We start from the raw sequence: 25442 nt of genomic DNA on the forward strand, positions 1-25442 counted from the left end.
ATTTGAACAAATACATACATACATCCATCCATCCATCCATCCATTATCCAACCCGCTATATCCTAACTACAGGGTCACGGGGGTCTGCTGGAGCCAATCCCAGCCAACACAGGGCGCAAGGCAGGAAACAAACTCTGGGCAGGGCGCCAGCCCACCGCAGGGATCACACACACACACACACTAGGGACAATTTTGAATCGCCAATGCATCTAACCTGCATGTCTTTGGACTGTGGGAGGAAACCAGAGTACCCGGAGGAAACCTACGCAGACACGGGGAGAATATGCAAACTCCATGCAGGGAGGACCCAGGAAGCAAACCCGGGTCTCCTAACTGCGAGGCAGCAGCGCTACCCACTGCGAAACCGTGCCACCAAATACATACATCTAATTTTAAATATTCAACTCTCAGTTATTGTTTCAGATCATATGACTGTTTATCAAAATGGTGAAATAGGTAAAAGAAAAGGATAAATAAGAGGAAATGTAAAAATATAATCGACCCATAAGCCATTAACTGAGTAACTGAATTCCTGGATTGTACCCAGATATAATTTAGTAGGATTACATTTACATTGTGCATTAAACAAATCTCCAGTGTTCATAACGTGTTTGAATAGTGATCCAATATAATCTTCCCTTCACAAAATTCAAATCGGCTTCTGTTTATGTGGCTATTATATGTGGAAATAAGAAACACTTGTGTTAAATGTGGTTTTTATGTTTCTGACCCTTCTTAAAACACTATGAGTGATTGATTCTCAGTAAAATCATTGACTGAATCACCGAAAACATGTTAATGCTAGGTACAAAGGGGACCTGTGTGTATTTCGTGATTTCTGGTGAAACACTGCTATATTAAATTATCTTTAATGATACATACTGAAGAAGTAGCTTTAAAAAACTCACCTAAGGAAACAGTCACTATAACATGGTCAGCAGGAACAATTTCTCCATTTTCACATTCCACCACAACGGGGTATGTCGGCTCTGAAGGCTGTGTTGGTCTAAATGAACCATTCCAGTGGACACATTTAACTGGTGTATTATATGAAACTATGCCTTGAGGAAGTCCTTTCATCATTGCATGTATTAGACTTTCATAGCCACTGAAGGAACATATAAGATAAAATACATAAAGATAAAATGTTGATTTAATGTTGATATTATACTCTTAAACTTATGTGCAATCATTTTAAGCAGAATCATATACAGTAATCCCTCCTCCATCGCGGGGGTTGCGTTCCAGAGCCACCCGCGAAATAAGAAAATCCGCAAAGTAGAAACCATATGTTTATATGGTTATTTTTATATTGTCATGCTTGGGTCACAGATTTGCGCAGAAACACAGGAGGTTGTAGAGAGACAGGAACGTTATTCAAACACTGCAAACAAACATTTGTCTCTTTTTCAAAAGTTTAAACTGTGCTCCATGACAAGACAGAGATGACAGTTCCGTCTCACAATTAAAAGAATGCAAACATATCTTCCTCTTCAAAGGAGTGCGCGTCAGGAGCAGAGCATGTCACAGAGATAGAGAAAAGCAAACAAATCAATAGGGCTGTTTGGCTTTTAAGTATGCAAAGCACCGCGACACAAAGCTGTTGAAGGCGGCAGCTCACACCCCCTCCTTCAGGAGCAGAGAGAGAGAGATAAAAACAAACAACCAAAAATCAATACGTGCCCTTCGTGCTTTTAAGTATGCGAAGCACCGTGCAGCATGTCGTTTCAAGAAGCAGCTGCACAAAAGATAGCAACGTGAAGATAATCTTTCAGCATTTTTAGACGAGCATCCGTATCATCTAGGTGTGCGAACAGCCCCCCTGTTCAATCCCCCTACGTCAGGATCAGAGAAAGTCAGCGCAAGAGAGACAGAAAAGTAAGCTGGGTAGCTTCTCAGCCATCTGCCAATAGCGTCCCTTGTATGAAATCAACTGGGCAAACCAACTGAGGAAGCATGTACCAGAAATTAAAAGACCCATTGTCCGCAGAAATCTGCGAACCAGCAAAAAATCTGCGATATATATTTAAATATGCTTACATATAAAATCCGCGATGGAGTGAAGCCGCGAAAGGCGAAGCGCGATATAGCGAGGGATTACTGTAATTGAATAATTATAAGTACTACATGAAGACACTCTTAAAGCTGTTCAAGATCTGGGAATAGTGCATAAAAGGTAGTTTAAAAAAATTAAAAATTTAACTTTTACCAATTTGTCAAATGTGGTCAGTAAAGACTTAGGCCCCTCATGCTCATAGTTTAGATTATGCAAATTTGGATATTGAATAAAAAAATCCATTCATTTACTGTAATAAACACAACAGACAATTATTAAGAATTAACTAATAAAATGTATTTATCACAAAACCTACCCAGGAAAAGTACAATCAATTCCTGGCAGAGTCTGGTAACTTCCAAAGCTACCAAGTCCTACCAGATCCATACTGTGAGACCCACATATAGAGCACTCCAGTTTTAGCATTGTACTTAATATGGCCATCTTTAGTCGTTTTGTTTCAGCATCATCCTTCCACTGAGCAGTATGGTGCATAATCTCCTTTTTCATATATTCCCCAACACTTGGATATGGCTCTATTTCTGTTCCAAAGAACTCTTGACTGTTTTTTAAAAGAGATGAAAACAGTTGACTTGCAGGCTCAACTATTTCAGGTCCTAGCCTTTTTCCTGAACTGCTGTAGAAAACTGGAACAAAAGGGGGGTGACCACCAACATCAACTGCTTGATTTTCTTCAGACATTGACTTGTCATCGAGAAGTTTGTGCTCACATGCCAGTCTAAAGACAGGATTTTCTTTGGATGGTCCATGAATCCAGTTGGCTCCAATTTCCACAATTCCATTGCCTGAAACAATTAAAATTTCAAACATTTATTAGGTATTCTATGCAATGCCAAAAGGCAAACCGGCTTGTCATTCTGTATAATGCCTAGGTATTATATACATTGCCTTGGGAAAGCATATAGTATATTAAAGTAACAGAGACATTTCATACTTTGCTTAAACATGTCATGAATTCTACAGATTTCTTAGGCATTCTATACAATACATTGCTGGTAACATATTGGAAAGTAGCAAAGCACACCTAAATAACACTGCCTCACACCTCATAAAGCAGATACATTTAAACAATTTCTGAATAATGTGGTTTATGGTGTATGGTGTATAAAGCAATATGGAAAACAGTGTAGATATAGAAAGAGGCATTAAAAACAAATGGTCTCTCAAAATTACAAGTTTAAATTCTTGTTCCAAAATATGATGTCAAATAATAAATGGCTGGCCAATTTGTTGCAATGAGGTTTTATATTCACAAATATAGCATTTTATTTGGATTTGAAAAGAAAGAGAAATACATCAGTTAGACAATTTAAGTTGAAAATGCACAATGGACAGTGGATGCCCGATTATAAATCATCATGCTTTACACTATAATATCCAGAGGGAGATATCATGGATATTTTTTTAGTTTTTATTGTGAATTACTGAAATATTTTTATTAATTTATTTCAGCATAATTTTTATTTTAGTTAATTTTCTTATGGTTTGTCACTGCGTTATGTGACGTCTAATGTGACAGTGTTACCAATATTAAACATAACAGCACGTGAAAATCACCATCTGTTTCTGCATCCCAAAATAATTTAAGACTCTTGCACTTTCTTTCCTTTATATAATTCACCCTTTTGACTGTAATTTTGATTTTTGGGAACAAGCCCTCTAAACACTAATTTCTGGTTTTCGTTTTAGTATTAGGGTACTTATGAACATATCCTTATTGACCTTCTCTAGTTACTATATTTTAGAGCATAGTTTGGTCTAAGTCAGGGCACAGTCATACAACAAACACCAACAGTAATTTCAACAACCATGTTATTCTATTACATTGTACATCACACAAAATATTTCAAGCTTTCTCCAAGAAAAAATAATTGAAGACTATGAATTAGTCACAGATGATTGAGAGTGGGTGTTTACGTAAAGTTTCATGGAGGGTTGGTTCCTGCCCTGGCACTTTAATGCCAGGACAGAAACAGGCTTCCTGTGACCATGAACTGAAGAAGTGAATTTGAAAACCGATGGATGTCACATGAAATATTCACCATTTCACTGTTGTGCTCCATGTCTGTTTTCTCCCCTAACAACACTTATTTTAGTAAGGACCCTCTCTTAGTACTTATCCATGACTATCATATTGCATTTACTACATTTGCTAGTTTGCTGCTCACATGAAAAGCTTTCACTGATTACAATTCAGAGTTGCAAACATCTCCTAATTGTTTTTAAATCACACAGAGGATTGTATCTGGCTAACTTCTTTCTCATTTTTGAATCTACTGTATGCCCTACTACCACAATTCCTGATCATATGTTTGGCAAAAATGGCAAATCACTTACTTCCACAAACTACCTGAAGAAAAGTGGTAGTGCAGCTGGAAATTAAGTGTACTGCTACAGAAGGAGCAGGTGACAGCACTAAGAACTGGTGTGGACAGGAGATGAAATGAAAAAATGCTCAGAGCGAAACCACCAATACTGAGTAACTCAGAAAGATAGAGAAGAAAGACAATGACGTACAAAACTGCCCAAAGACAGAGAAAGGGGAACGGGGGAACACCTGTTGTTTGAAGGCCAGTTAGGAAATAATGGAAGCAAGGAATGATATTGAATGATGAGATACAGAAAATACTGGTGGCCAAGAAAGGGCCTGTGAGAAGCCAGCTGGAGTAGTGAGTCAGAATAGACAGCAAATGCATTGTCATGAGCGAGGTCAAGGTGATAAGAAATGATTATATAAACTGTGATTTTTGGCTTGTTCGTGGCTCAGCTCAGTTTGGCCTAATTGGGTTGAGTCTGCATTATTGTTTATTGCAATAAAATTAATTACTCTGTTTGCCTGTCCTCTGACTCCTAGAGCCTTCATTCAAAGTGCATATTTTTCATTTCAACAAATGTAACGTGCGACAAGTCCCAGTATATAATCAAAAAGTTAAAAGTCTTGAATCTGAGCAAAAGATCTGAATAGCAAAGGTTTTAAAGGAAAGTTTCATATCCACAAATGTGGAGGATAAATATACAAAATGGCAGAACCTACTAAAAAACAATGCATCACACGAATGATGAAACATGGTGGTCCATATGACCATGAATTGCTGGAGTGACATTGTGCTACGATATGATTTTTGCAGTATTGAAAAACAACCACAATTAACCTTCTCAAGACCATCATAAGTTATCATATCACACACTACACTCAAGACCCTTTTTTGAGTTGCGACACTCCGCTGTAGAATGGAGATCTGCACAAGATCCATAAGCAAAACCTTGAGTTTTTTGAGTTGAAATTTCATGACATGACTTAAACAAAAATCCAACATGAATGCCAATAATATGCTGGAAGGCTGGAGGGTAAAGTTATATTGACAAAATATTAATATATATTAAAAAAAAAACACCATACACACATAAATGAGGTGCCTGTACCTCAGTAAGAGAAAATCATTTTACAAACATCAATCTAGTAGCTCAACTAAATGAGCTAACTACAAATATATAATGTCTTTATCACAGGCAACAAGAAATTCAGTTAATTTCATATTGCTGAAAGTTATAAATAATGGTAGGCACTGGCAACAATAGCAAATGCAAATGGTGCAATAAGAAATCAATAACATTACACAATTTCACCAAGTTACTTCATTGGTTTTGCATCCTCGAGAATCCAAAGCAGCTTGTTCCTTATTCTTCAGTCATGAATGACTCTAATTCAGAATCTTGGGGCTTAAAATAATTGCGTCAGATTTGTATGACAACTGTTAGTAGAACGGACGTCAAACGAGAGTTGAAGCTGAACAAATGTGCACGACTGGGCTATTTTGGATGCATACTACACATTGCTATTGGTAAATTTAAAAGGCCAGAACACAGTGCTTTTTAGAAACATAACCCAGTATTCCTCAAAGCAAATATTTGAATTAATGCATGCAAAATTTGTGTGCTAGCCTAACATCCCAATATGACCTGATTTGAATTGCTTTATTTATGAGTAGTAAATCAGATTGTGGTTACTGCTTATGTTCTATATTTCAAAGTTCAATGTTTCTTTATTTAGTCATGTTTATACAAGAAAATATTAAATTTGCCTTCTCAACTGCATCTAATAAAAGTAAGAAATAAACAAATAGAGACGAGATAGGTTAAAGGTAAGGCAGCTTGATTGTACACATTTACACAAAAATTAGGGTTAAAGGATACATATCAAACTTCTACTGTTTTCTCCAATATTCCTTATTAAATGAAACTACATTATTTATCTTTTAAAAACTAGGGGGCTTTGCCCCCTGCTCGCTTTGCTCGCCCAACCCAGCGCGTGCCTGCCCACAAACCTGTGCTACAAGCCAGCCACTTTTTTTTTTTTACCTCCAATTTGCTCGATCAGCTGCTGGCTTGCTGCTGTGCCTTGTGATCGGCTTCTCACACGGCGCACTTCTGTCATATCACCTATGTCCATATATTCGATCTCTTTTCGCTTTACCTTTTCATCCATATTGCATTGAATTTTGATTCTGTGTTTGGTGACAACGCAACGTATAACTGCCCGTGAGTGAATATCGTCAAGAAATGTGTCTGACATAACCACGCAGGATTTTCCAAATCTCTTAGCATAAGGTCTTGTCTCGCAGGTCTTCCAGCCCTGGGTGTGGTTACATCTGTTGGCATGAAGACTCGTCTCGCAGGACGTGAAAGTGTCTGTCTGAGACAATCACGTCTCATCTCCTTCAAAGATTTTTTTTTATAATAGAGAGATAAATTAGTTATTCTGTAAAAAATCTAGGCTTAAAAGAAAATACTTTTATAATCAAATAGTTGTATGTAAAATAAATGAGTAATGTGTCAATGCTGCATGTTGTAATAAAGTACTTTGAACTTGTGACCATACTTGTTACAATGTCACCCTTTGAATTAACATTCAGCCCTGGGAGAAATGTAATCACATGCTACAGGGCAGCACTAAAATCGGACACTGGGAAAAGGATGGAGTTTCTAGCAAAGAACTTGTAAATATACTGGTGAATTTTAAATGATTAAAAAAATTGAAAGTGAGAAAGAAATTCAGAAGTTCCAGTTTTTGTTTTTTATGATTCATGTTTATACTGTTTCACCTCCGGTTTATCACAATAAAGAAAATATTTGCCTCAGCACACAATTTCTATCATTTTATCAACTTAGAAGGGCTTATTTATGTATTTATTGATATTGGATTAACAAATTGGTATTGTCAGGATTGTGGAAAACGTAATCTCTGTTTGAGGTAATCTCGCCGATCGCTATGACTAGTCTGTCACATAAGCTTCTGAGGAGTACATGAACAGATAACAATAGTGTGATTTGTGCTCAACTGATTTTTTTTTCTTTCTCAATAAATTGATAAACAAGGTTTCTCACCCTAGTCATCATATATTTTTAAGCATACTCCAAATTACTGGACGTGTGTGCCTTTATTCAGTATAAAATCCTAAGATATAATGGGGAGATGAATACAGACACATATAAGGTTAAGGACTGCAATGTGAGCTGGGTTGAGGAACAGTAATGAATATGCAGAGTCAAGCCAGTGTCTACTCAAGTGACTGTGAAGCCACAAGAAAGGCAGAATGCCATATAGCATACCCTTAGCAATTTTTAGCATAGTGTACATGCGTTTCCGTATTTAAACTAAAAAATCTCACAAAACAAAAAAACTGTGTTATCAGAGTTTAGTAAAGTGATAATTTCTTACTTTACATACACTGAGAAATTTGCTTTTGGGAGTAACATTACAGGCAGGTCAGTATTTCTTAAAGTAAAACATTCTGGGAAAATAAAGTGGCAAAGCCACATTAAAGGTCTTGTTTATTGCAATGCTGTTCGAAGGTCACATGATAAGCTATGAACTTTGATTTATTACATTATAGAGTTCAGTTAAGTATTACTACAGTGAGCATTGTTGATTACAGGGACACTTAGGTAAAATCTATTCAAAAATTGGTATCTCGGTTCAAAAGTAAAACAAGTGAAAACAAGTGAATGTTGGCTTTCTTTTTGAGTACTCATTTGGATAGAAGTTAAAAGCATTTTTGTTAGGAGAACGGTCGAGACAGGTCTCTTCAATTTGAGTACATGCCTGATTTATCTGTTACTACATGTGCAGTACAAGCTTGAAAAACAAAATGTATTTTTTAAAATAAATCACTTTAAATTATTTTTCGTGGTGCTTAATTATACTTTATCTTTTATGAGTGAAAGTAGAGATATTTACATTGTACGTTATTGTGGATTTTACCCCAATATTTCTTTTTCTATCATATCTTATAATCAGATTTATTAGTCTATGACTGTATTTTATATGTTCTGCAACAAACTGAAACCCCTTCAGGGATGGTTCCAGTTTTGTGTTCAGTTCTCTCAGGTTAGGCTCCATTACTTCTGTGACCAAGTTTTCTTCTCGTCACTGTATTAACAGAAATCAGCCTTAATGAGGGACAAAGGTTGATGAAGACAAAAGTGACCACATGTTACACCTCAAACCTTCATTTTATTTCTTTAGCTTGGGAATAACTTTCATCTATTTTTGTTTTTGCATAAAAGTTGTAGCACTCTTTCACTGACTGCATCAGATAACACTTTTTCCACACTTTATTGAACAATTGACTTTGCCTTTATCATGTCTGTCACTTTAGAATCTCTAAAATCAATTAACCAATTTTAATTATACTTTTTATTTTGGCAAGAAAGAAGTCTCTAGTATTGTGCAAACAAATTTTATAAAACAAACTATTTAGGTGTAGGTAATTGATGAGAATTCTTCACAGCTACTGTGTGACTGCTGTGGCAGACAAGTTCACCAAGACCCAATGCTCCATTTTTTTACTGGACACTTGAAGCAGTAAACACAACATACAATGTTTAACTATACAGTACATCCACCGATTTTCTGTTTTACTTATATAGTTTTACGAGAAGGGTTGGAACCTCTCTTGGCAGCATTAGATGCAAGGCAATCATTAACCATAACAGGACATACTCATACACACACAGACCCTCACTCATACCAGTCTACTCAAATGGAAAGTTGGCAGTACTAGTATGGCATACCCTGTACTGACATTTCTCTAAACTGTTCAGCTAATCAGATGCACACAGCATTTATTCCAACATGCAGCACTTTTTAATTTTTTGTTCTGTGTATTAACCAAAGTGTAAAAATGCTAATAGTGAAACCTTTTTTCATGATGAAGCTGTGCACACTGAAAAAAGTGGAAAAAGTCACATCTCACTAATAACAATAATGGAACAAACACATCCAAACACACAATCTCAATGTTTCCTCATAAATCTAGCAACTATTAAGTAGAAACCCACAAAACATACACATCCACATCTTAAAAGAAGATGTAAGAGGACTAGAACAGGACAGTACCAACTAGTTCTACCTTTTTATGGCTAGGAAAAAAAATCAGGAAAACATAGTTTTCTTGAAATATCCAAGCTTTTAACCTGTTTCCCATCTGGGAAAGGAAGAATCCACAAGTTTCAAAATAAGGTCTATACTTCACTAGTAATTCTTGGTGTTCGTGGTACTAGAGAGTGACATGTCACATGTGAGTCAGACCGGTGACAAGAAAGAATTTCACAGTACTCTGAACAGTGATAGACTTGAACTTGAATGGATTTTGCCGGGTTCGCTTCCCGGGTCCTCCCTGCATGGAGTTGGAATGTTCTCCCCGTGTCTGCGTGGGTTTCCTCTGGGCGCTCCAGTTTCCTCCTACAGTCCAAAGACATGCAGGTTAGGTGCATTGGTGATTCTAAATTGTCCCTAGTGTGGGGGTGTGTGTGTGTCCTGCGGTGGGTTGGCGCCCTGCCCAGGATTGGTTCCTGCCTTGCGCCCTGTGTTGGCTGGGATTGGCTCCAGCAGACCCCCGTGACTTTGTAGTTAGGATATAGCGGGTTGGAAAATGGATGGATGGATAAACTTTTAATGAGCATTTAATTCGAGCACACAACGAATGTTAACCTAAAATGTTTTTAAGAGTCATTTTTAAATACTTGCTAAATTAATGTTGGCAGGGATTCATAGCAACTAAGTCATTGATCACCATGTTCCAAAGTTAATGATAATGATGGAGAACAATGAATTGCACAAAAGAACATTGTACTCACAGGTTACAAAGTGTTGTTTCATAGGCTAAGAATACACAGATAAAACAAAAGAAAAATAATACTATTATAAACTAATCTGAAATCAATCCAATTTCTGGGAAAACTTGTATAAATATAAACATGAATAAATGAGCATAGTGTTTATTTTCCGCACATGTGATATGATACCATTAACCTAAAAACTGTGCATAGAATGTGAGTGTTAAACATCAAAAGAACAAAGCATCCAAAAAATTTGTTTAGGGTTTCATGGCCTTAAGGTACAGTGCACCTGATTTTCATCTGCTGGGCTTCATTTTTTTATTTTTTCAGAAAAGTTACTAGGAAAGCTTTATTACACAAGTATAAAAAAAAATCATATAGTATTGCAAATCAGACAAGCAATACAGGTAAAATTCTGGCGTAGTCTTCTTGAAAGATAAACCACTAATTTAGATTCTGTACATATTAAAAGAATGTCCAGATGGTGCATTGGGCACATTAAACTTTAATGCTCAGCTGAGAAAAAAAATGGGGATCTGAAAATTAATATCTTTTATAAGGGTAAGAAACAATTATGTAAGTATCTATTGAAAAAAACATACAGTATCATATGTCATGTATGTATGTTTATTTTTGTTTGTATTTACACAGTAAAACATTTTAAACTCGGCCTAAATGAAACAGCATTCAATGTGTAATCCATAAACATGCAGTGATGGACAGGTTTGGTTGAGTTCTGATAGGTTCTAAGCAAAGCTGGAACAGAAAATGCCTGGAAATCAATGGATGGATTTAGTTACATGCATGTCATTTTATTGGAATACAACAACTCACTTCATCTAGTCTGGAAGGTTGTGATGTGCCACACTGAAAACAATATTTCCTTTGTTCACAGCCTGACACTGCAGCCTTTAATTTGTATTATTCTTTAACAACTGTTATGCTCTGGCAACACTGTAGTGGGTGTAAGTTATTTTGCACGCCTCCACATGCTGGCAGCTTCATTCGTTCAGTACGAACCTGAACACAAAAGAAACATGAATTGAAAGTCAGCAGACGACCTAAGCTGTGCTTCACAAGATGGCTGATGTATTTAAAAGATTTTGGCACAGTGCACACTGTATGTCTATGCAAGATGGGACCAGACTGTGCAAATATACTCTGCCTGCAAGTGTTAGTTTGTTTATAACTATCAAACCAACAAGTATGAATGCTTAGCTTTGTCCTATTTATTTACTCACCATTTCTGATAGATAGATAGATAGATAGATAGATAGATAGATAGATAGATAGATAGATAGATAGATAGATAGATAGATAGATAGATAGATAGATAGATAGATATCTATCAATTAGTTAGCAATGCTGCCTCAGAGCTCCTGTGCCCTTTGTTAGAATATTAGGCCTGGTTGTTGTCTGGCTGGTGTGAGCAGAGTCTTATCTTCAGCTATCTTGATTTTCCTTCCATGCCCCACAAAAGGTGTTGTTAGGCTGACTTGTTCCGCGCGTTTCCTCCAGGTGCTCTGGTTTCCTGCCACGGTCCAAAGAAATGCAGGTTAGGTGCATTGGCAATCCTAAATTGTCCCTAGTGTATGCTTGGTGTGTGTGTGCTCTGTGGTGGACTGGTGCCCTGCCTGGGATTTGCTCATGCCTTGCGCCCTGTCTTGGCTGGGATTGGCTCCAGCAGTCCCCCGTGACCCTGTGTTAGGATATAGCGGGTTGGAAAATAACTGACTGACTGACAATTCCAAATTGGTCCTATATGATTGTGAGTGTGAATGTGTGCATGAAGGGGTCCTGCGATACACTGGTGTCCAGTATAGGGTTGGTTCTTGGCTGGTGTTCAGCGCTGCCAGGATAGTCTCTGGACCCTTGTGACCCAGACGCAGATTAAGTGAGTATGAGATTATTATGATCTATAGGTTTCTTTTTCCATTACAAGGTGATAGCGAACCAGAGCCTGCCAGGACAGTAATGAGTGCAAAGCAAACTTAGATAAGATATTAAGCCTTTGCAAATCACATGCACACTCTCCCACTCATTCATACCAGACCAATTTGCAGGCATCAATTAATCTTAGAGGAAATCAAGAATGCATAAAGAAAATTGTAAAAGTATGACTTTAAAAAAACATAATATAGTTAATGGGACCTTGTGGGCAACTCCCACACAATAATGTCAAGATGGCCAAAAGTATATTACATTTGGTATGTTTATTAATGATAAAGTGCAAAGGGAGGGGTAAAAAAAGGAAATCAATAAGAGGAAGGCAACCAGAAAACAACTACTCTGCAGCCACTTTGGATATAGAAATATGGGCCCTGACCTCTGTATAGTAAGTAAGGTGATAGATAGATAGATAGATAGATAGATAGATAGATAGATAGATAGATAGATAGATAGATAGATAGATAGATAGATAGATAGATAGATAAGAAATGTGTTTTTAATAGAGGCACAATATAAAAAATAATCATAATTATATTAAGACAAATAACAAACCCCTCTCAAATGCACAGAAGCATAACTAAAAGGAAAGAAAATGTCCTGACTGCGCAGTCACAGTCACATTGAGGCATTATGCAGGTGCATTTCTATTGGTGTAAAGGAGTCCCAGTTGCGTTTCTTGACACACTTCTGCTGAATAATTCATTGGCTCAAAGTCCTTAGTGTTAGTGTGTCAAAGAGAGGATGTGCAGCATTGTTCATAATGGCACTCAATTGTATTTTAATTCTGTCCCTTGCTACTACCTCCAGGGGTCCAGAGTACGTCCCATAACTAAGTACCCTTTTAATTAGCTTGTAGACTTGGTGTGCCTTTCTTGAAGTGATGTTACTGGCACAGCACACCACACATAGAAAATCTCACTGACCATTCATAGGGATGTAGAATATGTTGATACTCATATAAAAGAAACACAGTCTCTTAAGAAAAAAAAAAGAGTGTGATCTGTCCTCTCTTATATGGTTCCTCTATGTTTTGAGACCAGCCTAACCTGTCATTGATATGGACCCCCAAATACTTGCAGCAGTGCACCATATCCACATCTACTCCCTGAATAGTGATTAGGTGTAGAGGCTCTTTCGTGTGGCAAAAGTCAATAACCAGTTCCTTGCTTTTGCTGATGTTGTGTTGCAGGCTATTCTTTCTGCAGCTAGAAAAAAAAAGTTCTCCACCTGACTCCTCTGCTTGTGACATGACCTGGTGTTATATCTGAAGTTCAACATTTATAGGCTGAAGATTAAAGGAGACTCTTGCTTGAGGCACGTATAAGCCACTTCTCGTCAGGCATGGCTCTTTTTTTGAGACAAAGACATGAGAGTTACTCCCTTTACTGACCCCTTGTGATCCAGTACTCCTGATCCTTCAGTAGCTCCTAGGAAGTTTAGTCTCCAAGGCAAGGCCAGGGACTGTCTGCTGCCTTTCTATTGATAAAAGAAGAGAGTGTATGCCTCCTGTCAGTCCTGCTTAACCATGACCTTGAATGGGCAACCTAGCACTAGCCTACCCAGCAAGTAGTAAAGTGCTGCCATCTGTCAGCCAAGACGTTTTGTGACCTCTTACAAGCCAGTCCATGCTTCTCTATCTGTTTCTAAATAGGCATCTGTTGTATCTCCTGCCAACAACACTTTCTGGAGTCACTTCATCTCAGATTAGACTGCCAGGTATGTCTTCTGCCAATTGGACAACTCAGTAATACTTCAAGTCTGAGCAGCTTGAAACAAAACAATGAAGTAAATGCTTCTAACTGACAGTGAACGTCGTCATTTAAAACCTGAATTCAGGCAACTCGTTTAGCTACAATAAATCCTCACGAATGGGAACACAACTGATCAAGGACTGTGTCTGGTTATAGCAGCAAGTAACAATATGGTACCATCTAAATACATCTTGAGCTTGCTATATATTCACACTGTTACATTTAAAGTGTTTACATGCATGTATTACAGAACTATCAGACTGTGTTTATATTAACATCTTGATCTTACATTAATGTCATTAAAGATTTTATTATCTGATTTGATTTTGCATACACATGCTACATTAGTTTACTTAATACAGCAGAACCCCAATTTAACAGTTCCATGTTTAAACATTTCCTCACATTTTACATTTTTGAATGGGGAGTGGTGCTGGTTTTTCAGAAGGAACATTAATTTTGGCAAAAAAGTAGGAATGTTTGTGTTGTACAAACATTTGTGTAATAAAATGTAAGTATATCAGTACTTTACTATATTAAAAACAGTGATGCAAATTTTATAATTGTTCTGTATCTTTATTGCAACAAATAAAAAAAGCATTATTAAACACTAAATTGTATTTTTTTTAACTAACTAAATTAATAATATGCAATTATAACATCATAGGCAATAATTGTCAATTATTCATTTTTTCATAATCGTGCACCTATATTAAAACGTTCAGTTCATTGCATACGCCAAGTAAATGTGCAGCCTGCAAATGTCAATACTGTCTTTAATTAGTCAATTAGTAATTCAGTGTATATTGCTATCAAAACCCTCCAAAACTTTTTAACTATACAAGATTACAGACATTCATATCTGACTGAGGTCATCACTTTTGCAGGGCATGCTATATGGTGAAATTTTATTTATTCCCGAAATTCCAAATAACTCTTAACTACCTGTAATCTGTTTAAAAGAATAAAGTTTCTTGTGAAGTTGTGTTTTGAAATGACCATCAACAAAAGTCAAGGTCAGTCAGTATGAAAAGCAGGACTTGATCTGCGGCAGGAATATTTCACTCATGGGCAATTGTATCTAGCCTATTCCTGAGTGAGGTGCTCCAGTAAACTAATAAAAAATAAAACAATAAAAATAAAAAATAATTATTGTATACATAGAAGTATTCAGTTACATAGATACAGTAGTATTTCTGATACATCCAATTAATCAACAGAGGCCGACTGTCTTAGGAAATTTCCACTCTGGTAACACATCCATATATTCAGAAATGGTTAATATGATCTAATTCGGTACAGTAAACGTATTGCACCAATAAACAATCCTTAGTATTAAAAAATACAAATCAGAAACAAGGTAACTTAAAATACTATTTTGAATATGACAAATACGTACGTTTAAAAATATTAAAGAAACAAAATAACGCTGCTGTCTCCAGCATTACAATTAAGTATTATAAATGACGATTACTACTTCTACTTTTCACCGTTATCTAAAGAAGCGTTAGGCAGGGCCCCCTTGACAAAACGGTAGTTCAGATCACAAGAATATTACGGAAAATAGCGAACTTAATAACTCCATATGGATCAATCCAGACAAAATGTTTCCCGGTCTAAAACTTACCTAGATTTTTCAGTTAATTTAAAAAGTACCAAGCAATTAAACAAGAATTCTGTACATATTTTAACATTTGACCGAACAGTAACTAACAAAGCTTCGGGGATCCGAGTTGTTTTCTTGTAGTGTTTTGGAGATTTCTACCGTCTCCAGCACATAGTTGTTAGGAGGATTGCTGACATTAGGATTAGCCTAAGGTTTTGGAAGACCGTGCTTCAGTAACAGTAACGCACTAACAGAAATAAGACATTGGGTGGATTGCTAGATGTTGTAGCCATCACATTTACACAGTAGTCTGCTGGATGACGGGTTCGCATTTAATGAACAGTGACACAGGCTACGGACCTTTTGCTATCACAGTTTTCGGCGCTTCCACTTTTGATGCTTTACCTTTCCACATTAGTGCGCTCACGTTAAGATTCCGGGCGGATTTTTTATAGAGAAACAAGAGATCGCAGTTTATTTATAACTGTTAATGGGTTTACGAAAAATTAATGAATAAACTGAAATAAAGATCAAACTGTATTTTTTCAAGAAAATGAGGAGCAAACTTAACGTCTTAAAGCTGAATCATGTAGCTCCAACTACAGATCAACCACAAAAATGCCTGCAGTTTATTTTTCATATTTTATACAACTGACTGAGGTGAAAGGTCGGCATTGCGTCATAAACTCTCAGAGTTCAGATAATAATGTTTTCTCCGATTTGTACAAGCGCTGAATTTCGTATGGCACTTTCGTGAAACATCTGCTATGGGATTCATGGAGGTTAGCGTCTGATAACACGTAAATGCAGCAAAAGTGTAATTTTAAAAATAGGTAAGCGCCAATGAAAGGGCACCATTTACCCTTTTTTCTAAAAAGCGAGACTGTTCTTAACGATTCCTTGAACGAGCCACTGATGCCCAGCTATTAGTTCTCCAAAACCCCACGGCTAAACAATCCGCTAAAACCTGCCATTTCAATACCGTGCTGTGAAGATGTACTGAAATGCAGAAGCAGCTGCCACTCCACTTCCTTAAACACAACGAAACAATCGGCTTACTTTCACTTTAACTCACTTACCGAACGAGGTGCTTTTTATTCTACCTCCACTTCTTCCGCTAGCTTCCAGTATCTTCACGTTTTTGAAGCCGTGCTGGGTGAGTTTGAGCGCAGCCCCGATCCCAGAAATTCCACAGCCTACGATCACTATATGCGCGTCCAGTCCCGCCTGCATGGCCATCTCTGTCCTCACTTTATCGTCACTGACGAGGAAGGCCTCTCCGCAGCGTTCGGTTTCCACTTCTTGACAGACACTGCGGCACTCTGGTGTACAATGCCCAGCGACTGTCAGTGCTGAGTAAGCACGTGGGAAATTTACACAACAAAACCAGCTGACGGCTTTATGCGTTGCTAATGGTAACTGTACATTCCGTTCATAAGATGTTTATAGCTGTGTGTAAGTATCGCCATGATGTTTGATAGCGTGGTGCGAGCGTGTAAAAACTGAAGTAGTCAGTTTGACGTTTGTCATACGCTACGTCAAGACCCGTATCTCCGCAGAGCCGATAATGAAGTCATTGAAGCAAACTGTAAGCGTAATCTGGCAAAAATGTACATTTATTCTCTGAACTTTTTGTTATTTTCATGAGTTTAAATAAAACATATGAAAATCAAAGCTAAATAAAATATCAATATCGGTACAAAATGTACATAAAATTTATAACTTCGAAATTTATTCACAGCCTTTATATTTTTTATGAACCTGTGGTACATTTCACTAAAGAATCGTAACACCAAGAACGTCTTAACTGCGATCTTAAAACCAGTCCTTGGTTTTCCAGGATTACGGGGGTTTTCCGAAATCCATCGTCACCAAACTAGCACGGCATCCTCGGCAATCCACAGCCCCGAGCCACTCGTATGTGCCTCTTAAACCGGCCATCTCTTAGGTCAACAGTAGTGATAGACCTTTAGGTGGGTAGTGTCTCTAAAGGGGAGAAAGGGCACAAAATGAGACAGGAATTGTTACATTTTAATCCTTGAAAAAAATTGCACTTTTATTTTTGTGTTTTTAATGTCACTGGAAATTTGTATGTAACACCAGGGACATTATATATAACTAGTCATTTAGCCCGTTACAATAATGGGCGCTATAACAGTAGTGCATAAACATTAGTAGGAACAGTCTATATTAAATGGCAAGGGACTTTGACCTCATTCTTTTTGTTGGTCGTATTTTTCTTTCTTTCAGCCTTTCTTTTGTTGATGTTTACTTGCTGAGCTGACTGTTCTTCGTGGGCTGCCGCCGTGTATTGTGTGTCTTTAATTTTCTGGTACAGTAATACTGTCTTGTACGTCCGCTGGCTTGTATGTCCGTAATATCTATCTATATATATAATTCACTAAGCCGCCGACAAGTAGCCACCCATGGAGAGCACGCAAGACAGCCACGCCCACCAACTCTAAGACCATTGGATACGACGACAACTCGCAGAGCCACGCCCACCAACTCGGACGCGACGCCTCAGAAAACACGGCGTCATTTATGTTTGTTTGTGCTACAGTCCACATGCACCTCTGAGCCATGTTGACTTTTCGGTTACGATGCATGACCGCGTGCACCATCGCAAACTGTTTTACACGCTACATACAGCAATTCGCATCCGCGACAAACATGCGTCTTCTTAGATGGTTATGCAGGAGCACGGAAAACATTTCCCCGCCCACCAACACTCCTTATTCCCCAGCCCGCGTCCACCCTCGCTCTCTAGGCATTCACACTGCCTGCTCATGTGCCCGGATGCTACAACTCACCGACCACCCCGTAAGTCACTTTCGTCTGTGCTAGGAGTCCACATGCACCTTTGAGCCACGTTGACTTTTCATTATTCTTTTCGGTTACGACACCCGACCGCGTCCACTATCGAAAACCATGGGAAAGGAACAATGAAGCCCCGCCCAGAAATTCTACCCCTCCTCCCACGTGATAGGGAACGCACCTCAGAGCACTGCCTGCCAAATTGAATAGCTCATCAAACACATACTCACTCGCTTTGGTCTGTGCTGCGGTCCAAATCCATCTGTGAGCCACGTTGACTGTTCATTTGCCCTCCATGGCTACCGCTTCAAATGTTTTTCATGGAAACAACACTTCTTTCAATGTTATACAGATTCCTCCACCAGGTAACTGCACTGAATGGATCAACGTGTGTCTACCTGGTGCAGAGAGGCGTGGGTAAGCCGTTGAACCCCATTCGTGATGGAAACCGGGGCTTGCAATTGTTCCCCATGAACGAGGAATTCCCAGTAAGTGCGGGTCATACGCTCGCACTGATTACGTCCCTGCCCTTTGTACCCCCCCCCCCCCCCCCCCCCACGTTACTACCATGGTCGGGTGACCTGATGTATTTTATATAGAAAAGCAGCCAGAACCGCAAAGAACAATGAAAAGTCTATGTGGCTCAGAGGTGCATTTGGACTGTACCAGAGACAAAAGCGAATGAGGCGCTGTTTGGAAAATGAACAATCAACGTGACTCACAGGTGCATGTAGACTGTGCAAAGACGAAAAAACGACTCAGGTGATGAGTTGGGGGTAGGCACGTGAGCAGGCAGTGCATACTGAACGAGGAATCAGCAGACTAGCATGACGGAGGGGGCGGAATGGGTGTCCTTCCCCTCTCCTCCCGTTCGTTCCGCCCTCCGCGCACGAGCGCCGTCCACCCCCGTCCCTCGCTCTGGGAGGAGAAGGCACAACGGCGGTCCTCCAGTTTTCAGTCACGGACAATTGTATGTTGGTTCGTACCGTGCATTGTTACAATGTTACTTTTCTTGGTGGTTTATTAAATTACGTATTTTTCAAATGTTAATTTTTTCCCTGTGCTTAAAAATCATTTAAAAAGCGGCCTGATTATACGGCGTATGCTACGCCGCGGGTTGGCTAGTCTGATATATAAGCCAAATGTTCCCCCAAAATAGTCTTAATTTAAGAGAATTACTAAACATATAATGTCAGTACTAGATGGAATTCTTCATGATTAAAGTTCAGTCCCTGCTATATTTTGGATAATTTTATTATTGAAAGTGTCCATGCATGCTCAATAATCCAGGTAAGGAAATTCTAGAAAGTTGATTCAGTTCATCTAGACATAGTTCTTTTCCAGGGAGATACATTACATCACTCATCCAAGTGACTTCCTCAGTCTCCGAGTCTTCCTCAGTCTCAGTCTGAGACTGAGGAAGTCACTTGGATGAGTGGGCAGCGCTGCTGTCTCGCAGTTAGGAGACCCGGGTTTGTTTCCCAGGTCCTTCCTGCGTGGAGTTTGCATGTTCTCCCCATGTCTGCGTGGGTTTCCTCCCACAGTCCAAAGACATGCAGGTTAGGTGCATTGGCAATCCAAAATTGTCCCTAGTGTGTGCTTGGTGTGTGTGTGTGTGTGTGTGTGTGTGTGTGTGTGTGTGTGTGTGTGTGTGTGTGTGTGTGTGTGTGCGCGCGCGTGCCCTGCAGTGGGCTGACGCCCTGCCCGTGGTTTGTTTCCTGACTTGCGCCCTGTGTTGACTAGGATTGGCTCCAGCAGACCCCTGTGACCCTGTAGTTAGGATATAGTGGGTTGAATAATGGATGGATGTATTGTAGTAGTAGTGGTAATATCATTATCATGTCTACTATATCATTATCATTATTATCATATCTATAGCTCTGATGTCCTTCTAAATTTTCAATTTATTTTTATGATTAGAGATTACAGATCTTTATTCTCTCATATACAGTATATGAGAGCATAGTGAAGTTCTTGTGCCAAAGTTGCAGGGGGCAGGGCAGGGACGTATGTTTAGGCAATAATGCAATAAATAAATAAATACATAAGAGTAGCAGAAGATAAAACATACAGTAAATAAGAGTAGCAAGTGCAAAACAGACATACAGATTGTGTTAAACAGTAGGGGAAAAAAGTAGATGGCAGAACACATATAACAAACAGTATGATTACATATAAACCAAAAGGACATGTAAGATTAGGTTAACAAGAGCAGGCAGGAAACAGCAGATTTCTTTGGCACAGGTACAAATGTGGTTTTCCTGACACACTGAGGCACAGTACACAAAGACAGGGACAAGTTGAAGTTGTCAGTCGAAACCCATGACAGCTGGGTGGCACATGCCTTCAGGACGTGGAATGGGATTCCGCCTAGGCCACAGGCTTTGCAGAACAGCTCCACTTGCTGGTAGCGTCATTCACAAGGTCAGAACCATGAGGCTCAAAACGAGCAAAGAAGTTATTTAGCTCCTCCAAGACAGAAATGGGGGTGCTCGTGGACACAGCTGGTGAGGCAATCTAAAACAATTAACTAGAAAAACAGGAAAACAAAGTAAAAATGGAGTTGCTTTAAAGGCGATCCAAAGCAAACAAGTCCCAATACACAATCCAAATAACAGAGTCCAAGAATATAAGCGTAATCCACAAAAAACATAAAATAACAATAAAAACACTACTCAATGCTGGGTTTCACTTTCTAGCTGACTTATAAAGCCAGAAAGAGGGCTCAGCTGCAGTAATGTCAGAGTGGCCTGGCCTCTTGTGGCTCCACCGACAAAGTTAAGATGGCACATAATTAATACATAATAAATAAGCATTGCAAAATTACTCTAGAAACATAAGGAGCAAATAACTAAAATTAAAAAATCCAATAATAAAACAGAAAATATGCATAAAGCCTGGATGACACATAATTGTATCATGCAGCAAACAGAATAAATAATTAGTGTGCCACTGTGATTTGTTCTTTAATGTCATATGAATGCATATATATGCTGTAATGTAATATGGATCATTTTTATGCTCTAAACTTGCATTTTTCTGAGGTATTCACATGTGAGGAAGAGGGTTAACTTCCACAGGTAAAAGGGACTACTAAGGAGGTATTAAGTGATTTGAAAATTGTAGAGGGAGACGTACTGCTGAGATTAAATAGGCTGAAAACAAGCCAGATAATAGTTAACATTGAGTTCTTATATAACCCCTTGTATAATACTTTTAGGACATCACTGTGCATTGGAGAAAGCATGAAGGACTGGAAAATGGCAAATATTATCCCATTACATAAAAAGAGTGATCAGGCAGATCCAAGCAGCTGTTGGCCAGGAGACTTAATGAGCTTCACAGGAAAATTAATGGAAGGAATTATTAAGAAAATGTTTGAGCAGCACATGGCAAGAACAGGAATTTTACTAAACAGTCAGCATGGATTTAGAAGATGGAGGTTGTGTTTATAAACATGCTGGAATTCTATAAAGAATTGAGAAAAGGATACAATCAAAGTGGAGCATAAGATATTATTTATGTTGACCACATGAGAGGTTGGGCATCAAACAAAAAGAAGTGGGAGTTCAGGGTTTGGTGTGTAGATGGGTGCATTGGCTAGGACACAGGAAGTAGAGGGTGATGGTGTGAGGAGCCCTATTAAAATCAGTTGATGTTAAGAGTGGTGTCCCTCAGGAGTGCTTCTATTTTTAATATATATAAATGACATGAATAGGAATATAAATAAGAAGCTGGTTAAGTTTGCAGATGATACTAAACTAGGTGGATTGGCAGATAATCTAGAATTTGTTGAATCATTACGAAGGGACTTAAACAGCATACAGGCATGAGCAGATTTGTGGCAAATGTAGTTTAATGTAAGTAAATGTAAAGTATTACAAGTAGGAAGTAAAAATGTTAAGTTTGAACACACAATGGGAGGTCTTAAAATCGAAAGTACATCTTATGAGAAGGATTTAAGAGTCGTAGTGGACTGGTCACTATCCACTGTCAGGAAGTGTCTTAGAAGCCATTAAGAAGGCTAACATAATGTTAGGCTATATAGTATGATGTGTAGAGTACAAGTCCAAGGAGGTTATGCTCAACCTTTATAATGCACTGGTGAGGCCTCTTCTGGAGTACTGTGCACAGTTTTGGTCTCATGGGTACAAATAAGACATGGAAGCACTAATAAAAATTCAGAGAAGAGCAACTAGACTAATTCCAGGACTGCAAGGGATGAGTTATGAGGAAAGATTTAAAGAGCTGAGCCTTTTCACTTTAAGACAAAGGAGATTAAGAGGAGACATAATTGAAGTATTTAAAATTATGAATAGAATTGGTATAGTGGATTGAGACATTTTAAAATGAGCTCAGGGCGGCACGGTGGCACAGTGGGTAGCGCTGCTGCCTCGCAGTTAGGAGACCTGGGTTCACTTCCCAGGTCCTCCCTGCGTGGAGTTTGCATGTTCTCCCCGTGTCTGCGTGGGTTTCCTCCGGGTGCTCCGGTTTCCTCCCACAGTCCAAAGACATGCAGGTTAGGTGGATTGGCGATTCTAAATTGGCCCCAGTGTGTGCTTGGTGTGTTTGTGTGTGTCCTGTGGTGGGTTGGCACCCTGCCCAGGATTGGTTCCTGCCTTGTGCCCTGTGTTGGCTGGGATTGGCTCCAGCAGACCCCCGTGACCCTGTGTTCGGATTCAGCAGGTTGGAAAATGGATGGAGAACCATAGATAGTAGAACTTAATTATTTTGTTAGAATTAATTGGACAGGACTGGCAAGCTTTATTGGGCTGAATGGCCTGTTCTTATCTAGCATGTTCTAATGTTATTTTCGTCTATATTGTCAAGTTTTCATTTTACCATTGTAAGGTGCTGGAGGATTTTGTGATGTGTTGTAATTGACCAACATATGTCAGTATCAGTAATTATAACATCTGGCATAAAGTTTGACAGTTTTTTATTTTATATGGTCCTTTTCCCAGGCAGTACCATCAGAAGACTTCACTGTTCACCAGGTAGGGGCAAGCCCAAAATTTTTCTTTAACACTATAGTTTATTGTCAATGCTATTGAGACAGCTTTGGTAACTGTAAGCTAGTGTCTCCAGCTTCTTCACTAATGTGTTTCTCTTAGATGCTGCAAATGGACAAGAACTGGCTCAACTGCATTATGGTCAAACTCTGTTTCTCGTGGTTGTCACAGTATCTTGGGTTAGTTGAAACTTTACATCTACAGGTGCTGGGATGCACTTCATCTCTGTGCAACTTTGGTAGTGAATTATAAAATTTCAATAAAGGGATCAAGGAATAACATATACAGTACATTGCAGTAGTATTTCTGTATAGAAAGTTCCACAGTGCCCTCTTGTGTCCAGAGTCAATATAACTAGAGATTGTTGTTCAGTGACTGTTTGAAGATGGATGGTTTTGACACCCTTGTTGTACAAACCTGAGCAACTCACTTCACCTGCCTGTGCTCCCATTATAAAAAAATGAAAATATTATTCCAGATTTTGAAAATTGCCAAATTGTTGTGTGCTGACAAAGTACGCTAATTGATGAGGTGAAGGGTTTTACCTCCGTTGCACACATCTTTATTACCTGTTTAAAAATACACAGGTTTTTATTTCTGTTAATATTCAGTGTAACTGGAGGGCACTTCCTATCAACCCTTTGCATGCAAAGTAACAAAAAAGATCTAAAAGTTAAATGAATGGTCCTTGAAATGCTAAATTAACTTCAGGAAGACGCAAATAAATAGAATATACAGTAAATAAGACAATAGTGGCACTCTGAACCTTACTACAAGGGCCTTGACTCCTTCTCAGACTGGTGGAGTGGCTCAGTGGTTTGTCTATTTGAAAGCACCAGATGAAGCACTCCTTTTCTCGTTTCTCTTCCTCCAAGCATTAGAGCATTTGCCTCAGACTCTTCTACTTAATCTGTAATGATATGCATTCCGGGCTTGTGGCTGCTTTAGCCCTCAATTCAGGGTTCCCTGCCTGCCAAGCTCCAGATTAACCTGTTGTGGTTGGTGCTACCCTATTTCTGCTGCATGAACACAAAGCTAGAACTTATCTTTTGTGATCTTTGCTTGTCCTTCACCTCTGGACTTTTAGAGGACAGATCTCTAAGGCTGCTACCCAGGTGACAGTTCTATTAAAGAGACCATTTGGTGCCTCACCTTCTCTTCTGTGACTATCTATCTGCCCCCTAGTTGTCACGAAGTGTTGTCTTCCATGGTGGTCTCCCTCACTCTCAGGCCAGAAGTATTTTTGCCCACTGCTGGGTCACCTACAGTATCTTGTACAGTTTAGAGCAGAGATGTCACACTCAGATCCTGGAGACTACAGTGACGTTGGGTTTTTATTCTATTCATTTTCTTAACTAGTTTAAGTAATACTAGAGCACAAATGGGACCAAGCCCCCAAATCCTCAAATACCATAGGATAGTTCACATACAAGAGTGATAACCAGGTCAGAGGTGTGAAATTCATTATTTATGCTGTGTTAATAAAAAAGCAGAATTGTAAATTGGAAGCTTTGCTGTGCTGCATGTTACTTAGGTGCGAAAGTTACTTTTAATAAAGGACTGAATCCTGAACATTCTGCTTTTGGTTAAACAAGTTCTATAATTACTAATGATGAGTTAAGGGCTTTGAAATAAAAATATCACAGAGAACAAAATTGCAGTGTAGAGTTTCTTCTTCTGTAAAATTAGACAATTGGTCAAAGGGTTTAATACTTTAACAAGGCACTACATTTGTTTTATTTTTTTCCCCAAGTTATATATCGCTCACACTAAGAAGAGGTAGAATTCAAGCCAGCAGGCAATGTTTGGTGTTGGAACTTCTAAAGACAGTAAAAGGATAATCTTCCTCTGACGAAAAAATATATGGAGGTCAATTTATGCCATTTAACAAAAAGCAGGCAAGTTTTTTTCTCCTTCTCCTTCTTAACATGGTATATTATAATCATGGAACAGTATCTTGCAATTTTGTAATTTTGAGATAAATGGGTAATAAAATATGTTTTAATTCATTCGTGTTTATTATGGTGTCTCAGAATGGTGACAGTTTTGCTGGTTGGTCAGACATGTAAATAAGAATTTCAGTATACTCCGTACACACAACAACTAAT

At 38.6% G+C, this 25442-nt stretch overlaps 1 protein-coding gene across 1 annotated transcript in view; it reads right to left on the reverse strand.

The window, feature by feature from the left end:
- The window catches only part of paox (polyamine oxidase), a 38762-nt gene extending 21751 nt beyond the window's left edge, over positions 1-17011 (reverse strand). The window contains exons 1-3 of the mRNA XM_028795606.2: positions 16585-17011; positions 2373-2862; positions 909-1108 (exon numbers count right to left, since the gene is read on the reverse strand). Of these exons, the coding sequence (XP_028651439.1) occupies positions 909-1108; positions 2373-2862; positions 16585-16744 (850 nt within the window). The 5' untranslated portion in view covers positions 16745-17011. The remainder of the gene's footprint in view (positions 1-908; positions 1109-2372; positions 2863-16584) is intronic.
- Between the last annotated feature and the right edge of the window lie 8431 nt (positions 17012-25442).

This window comes from Erpetoichthys calabaricus, chromosome 2 (assembly GCF_900747795.2).
Source record: "Erpetoichthys calabaricus chromosome 2, fErpCal1.3, whole genome shotgun sequence".
Taxonomy (NCBI): domain Eukaryota; kingdom Metazoa; phylum Chordata; class Cladistia; order Polypteriformes; family Polypteridae; genus Erpetoichthys; species Erpetoichthys calabaricus.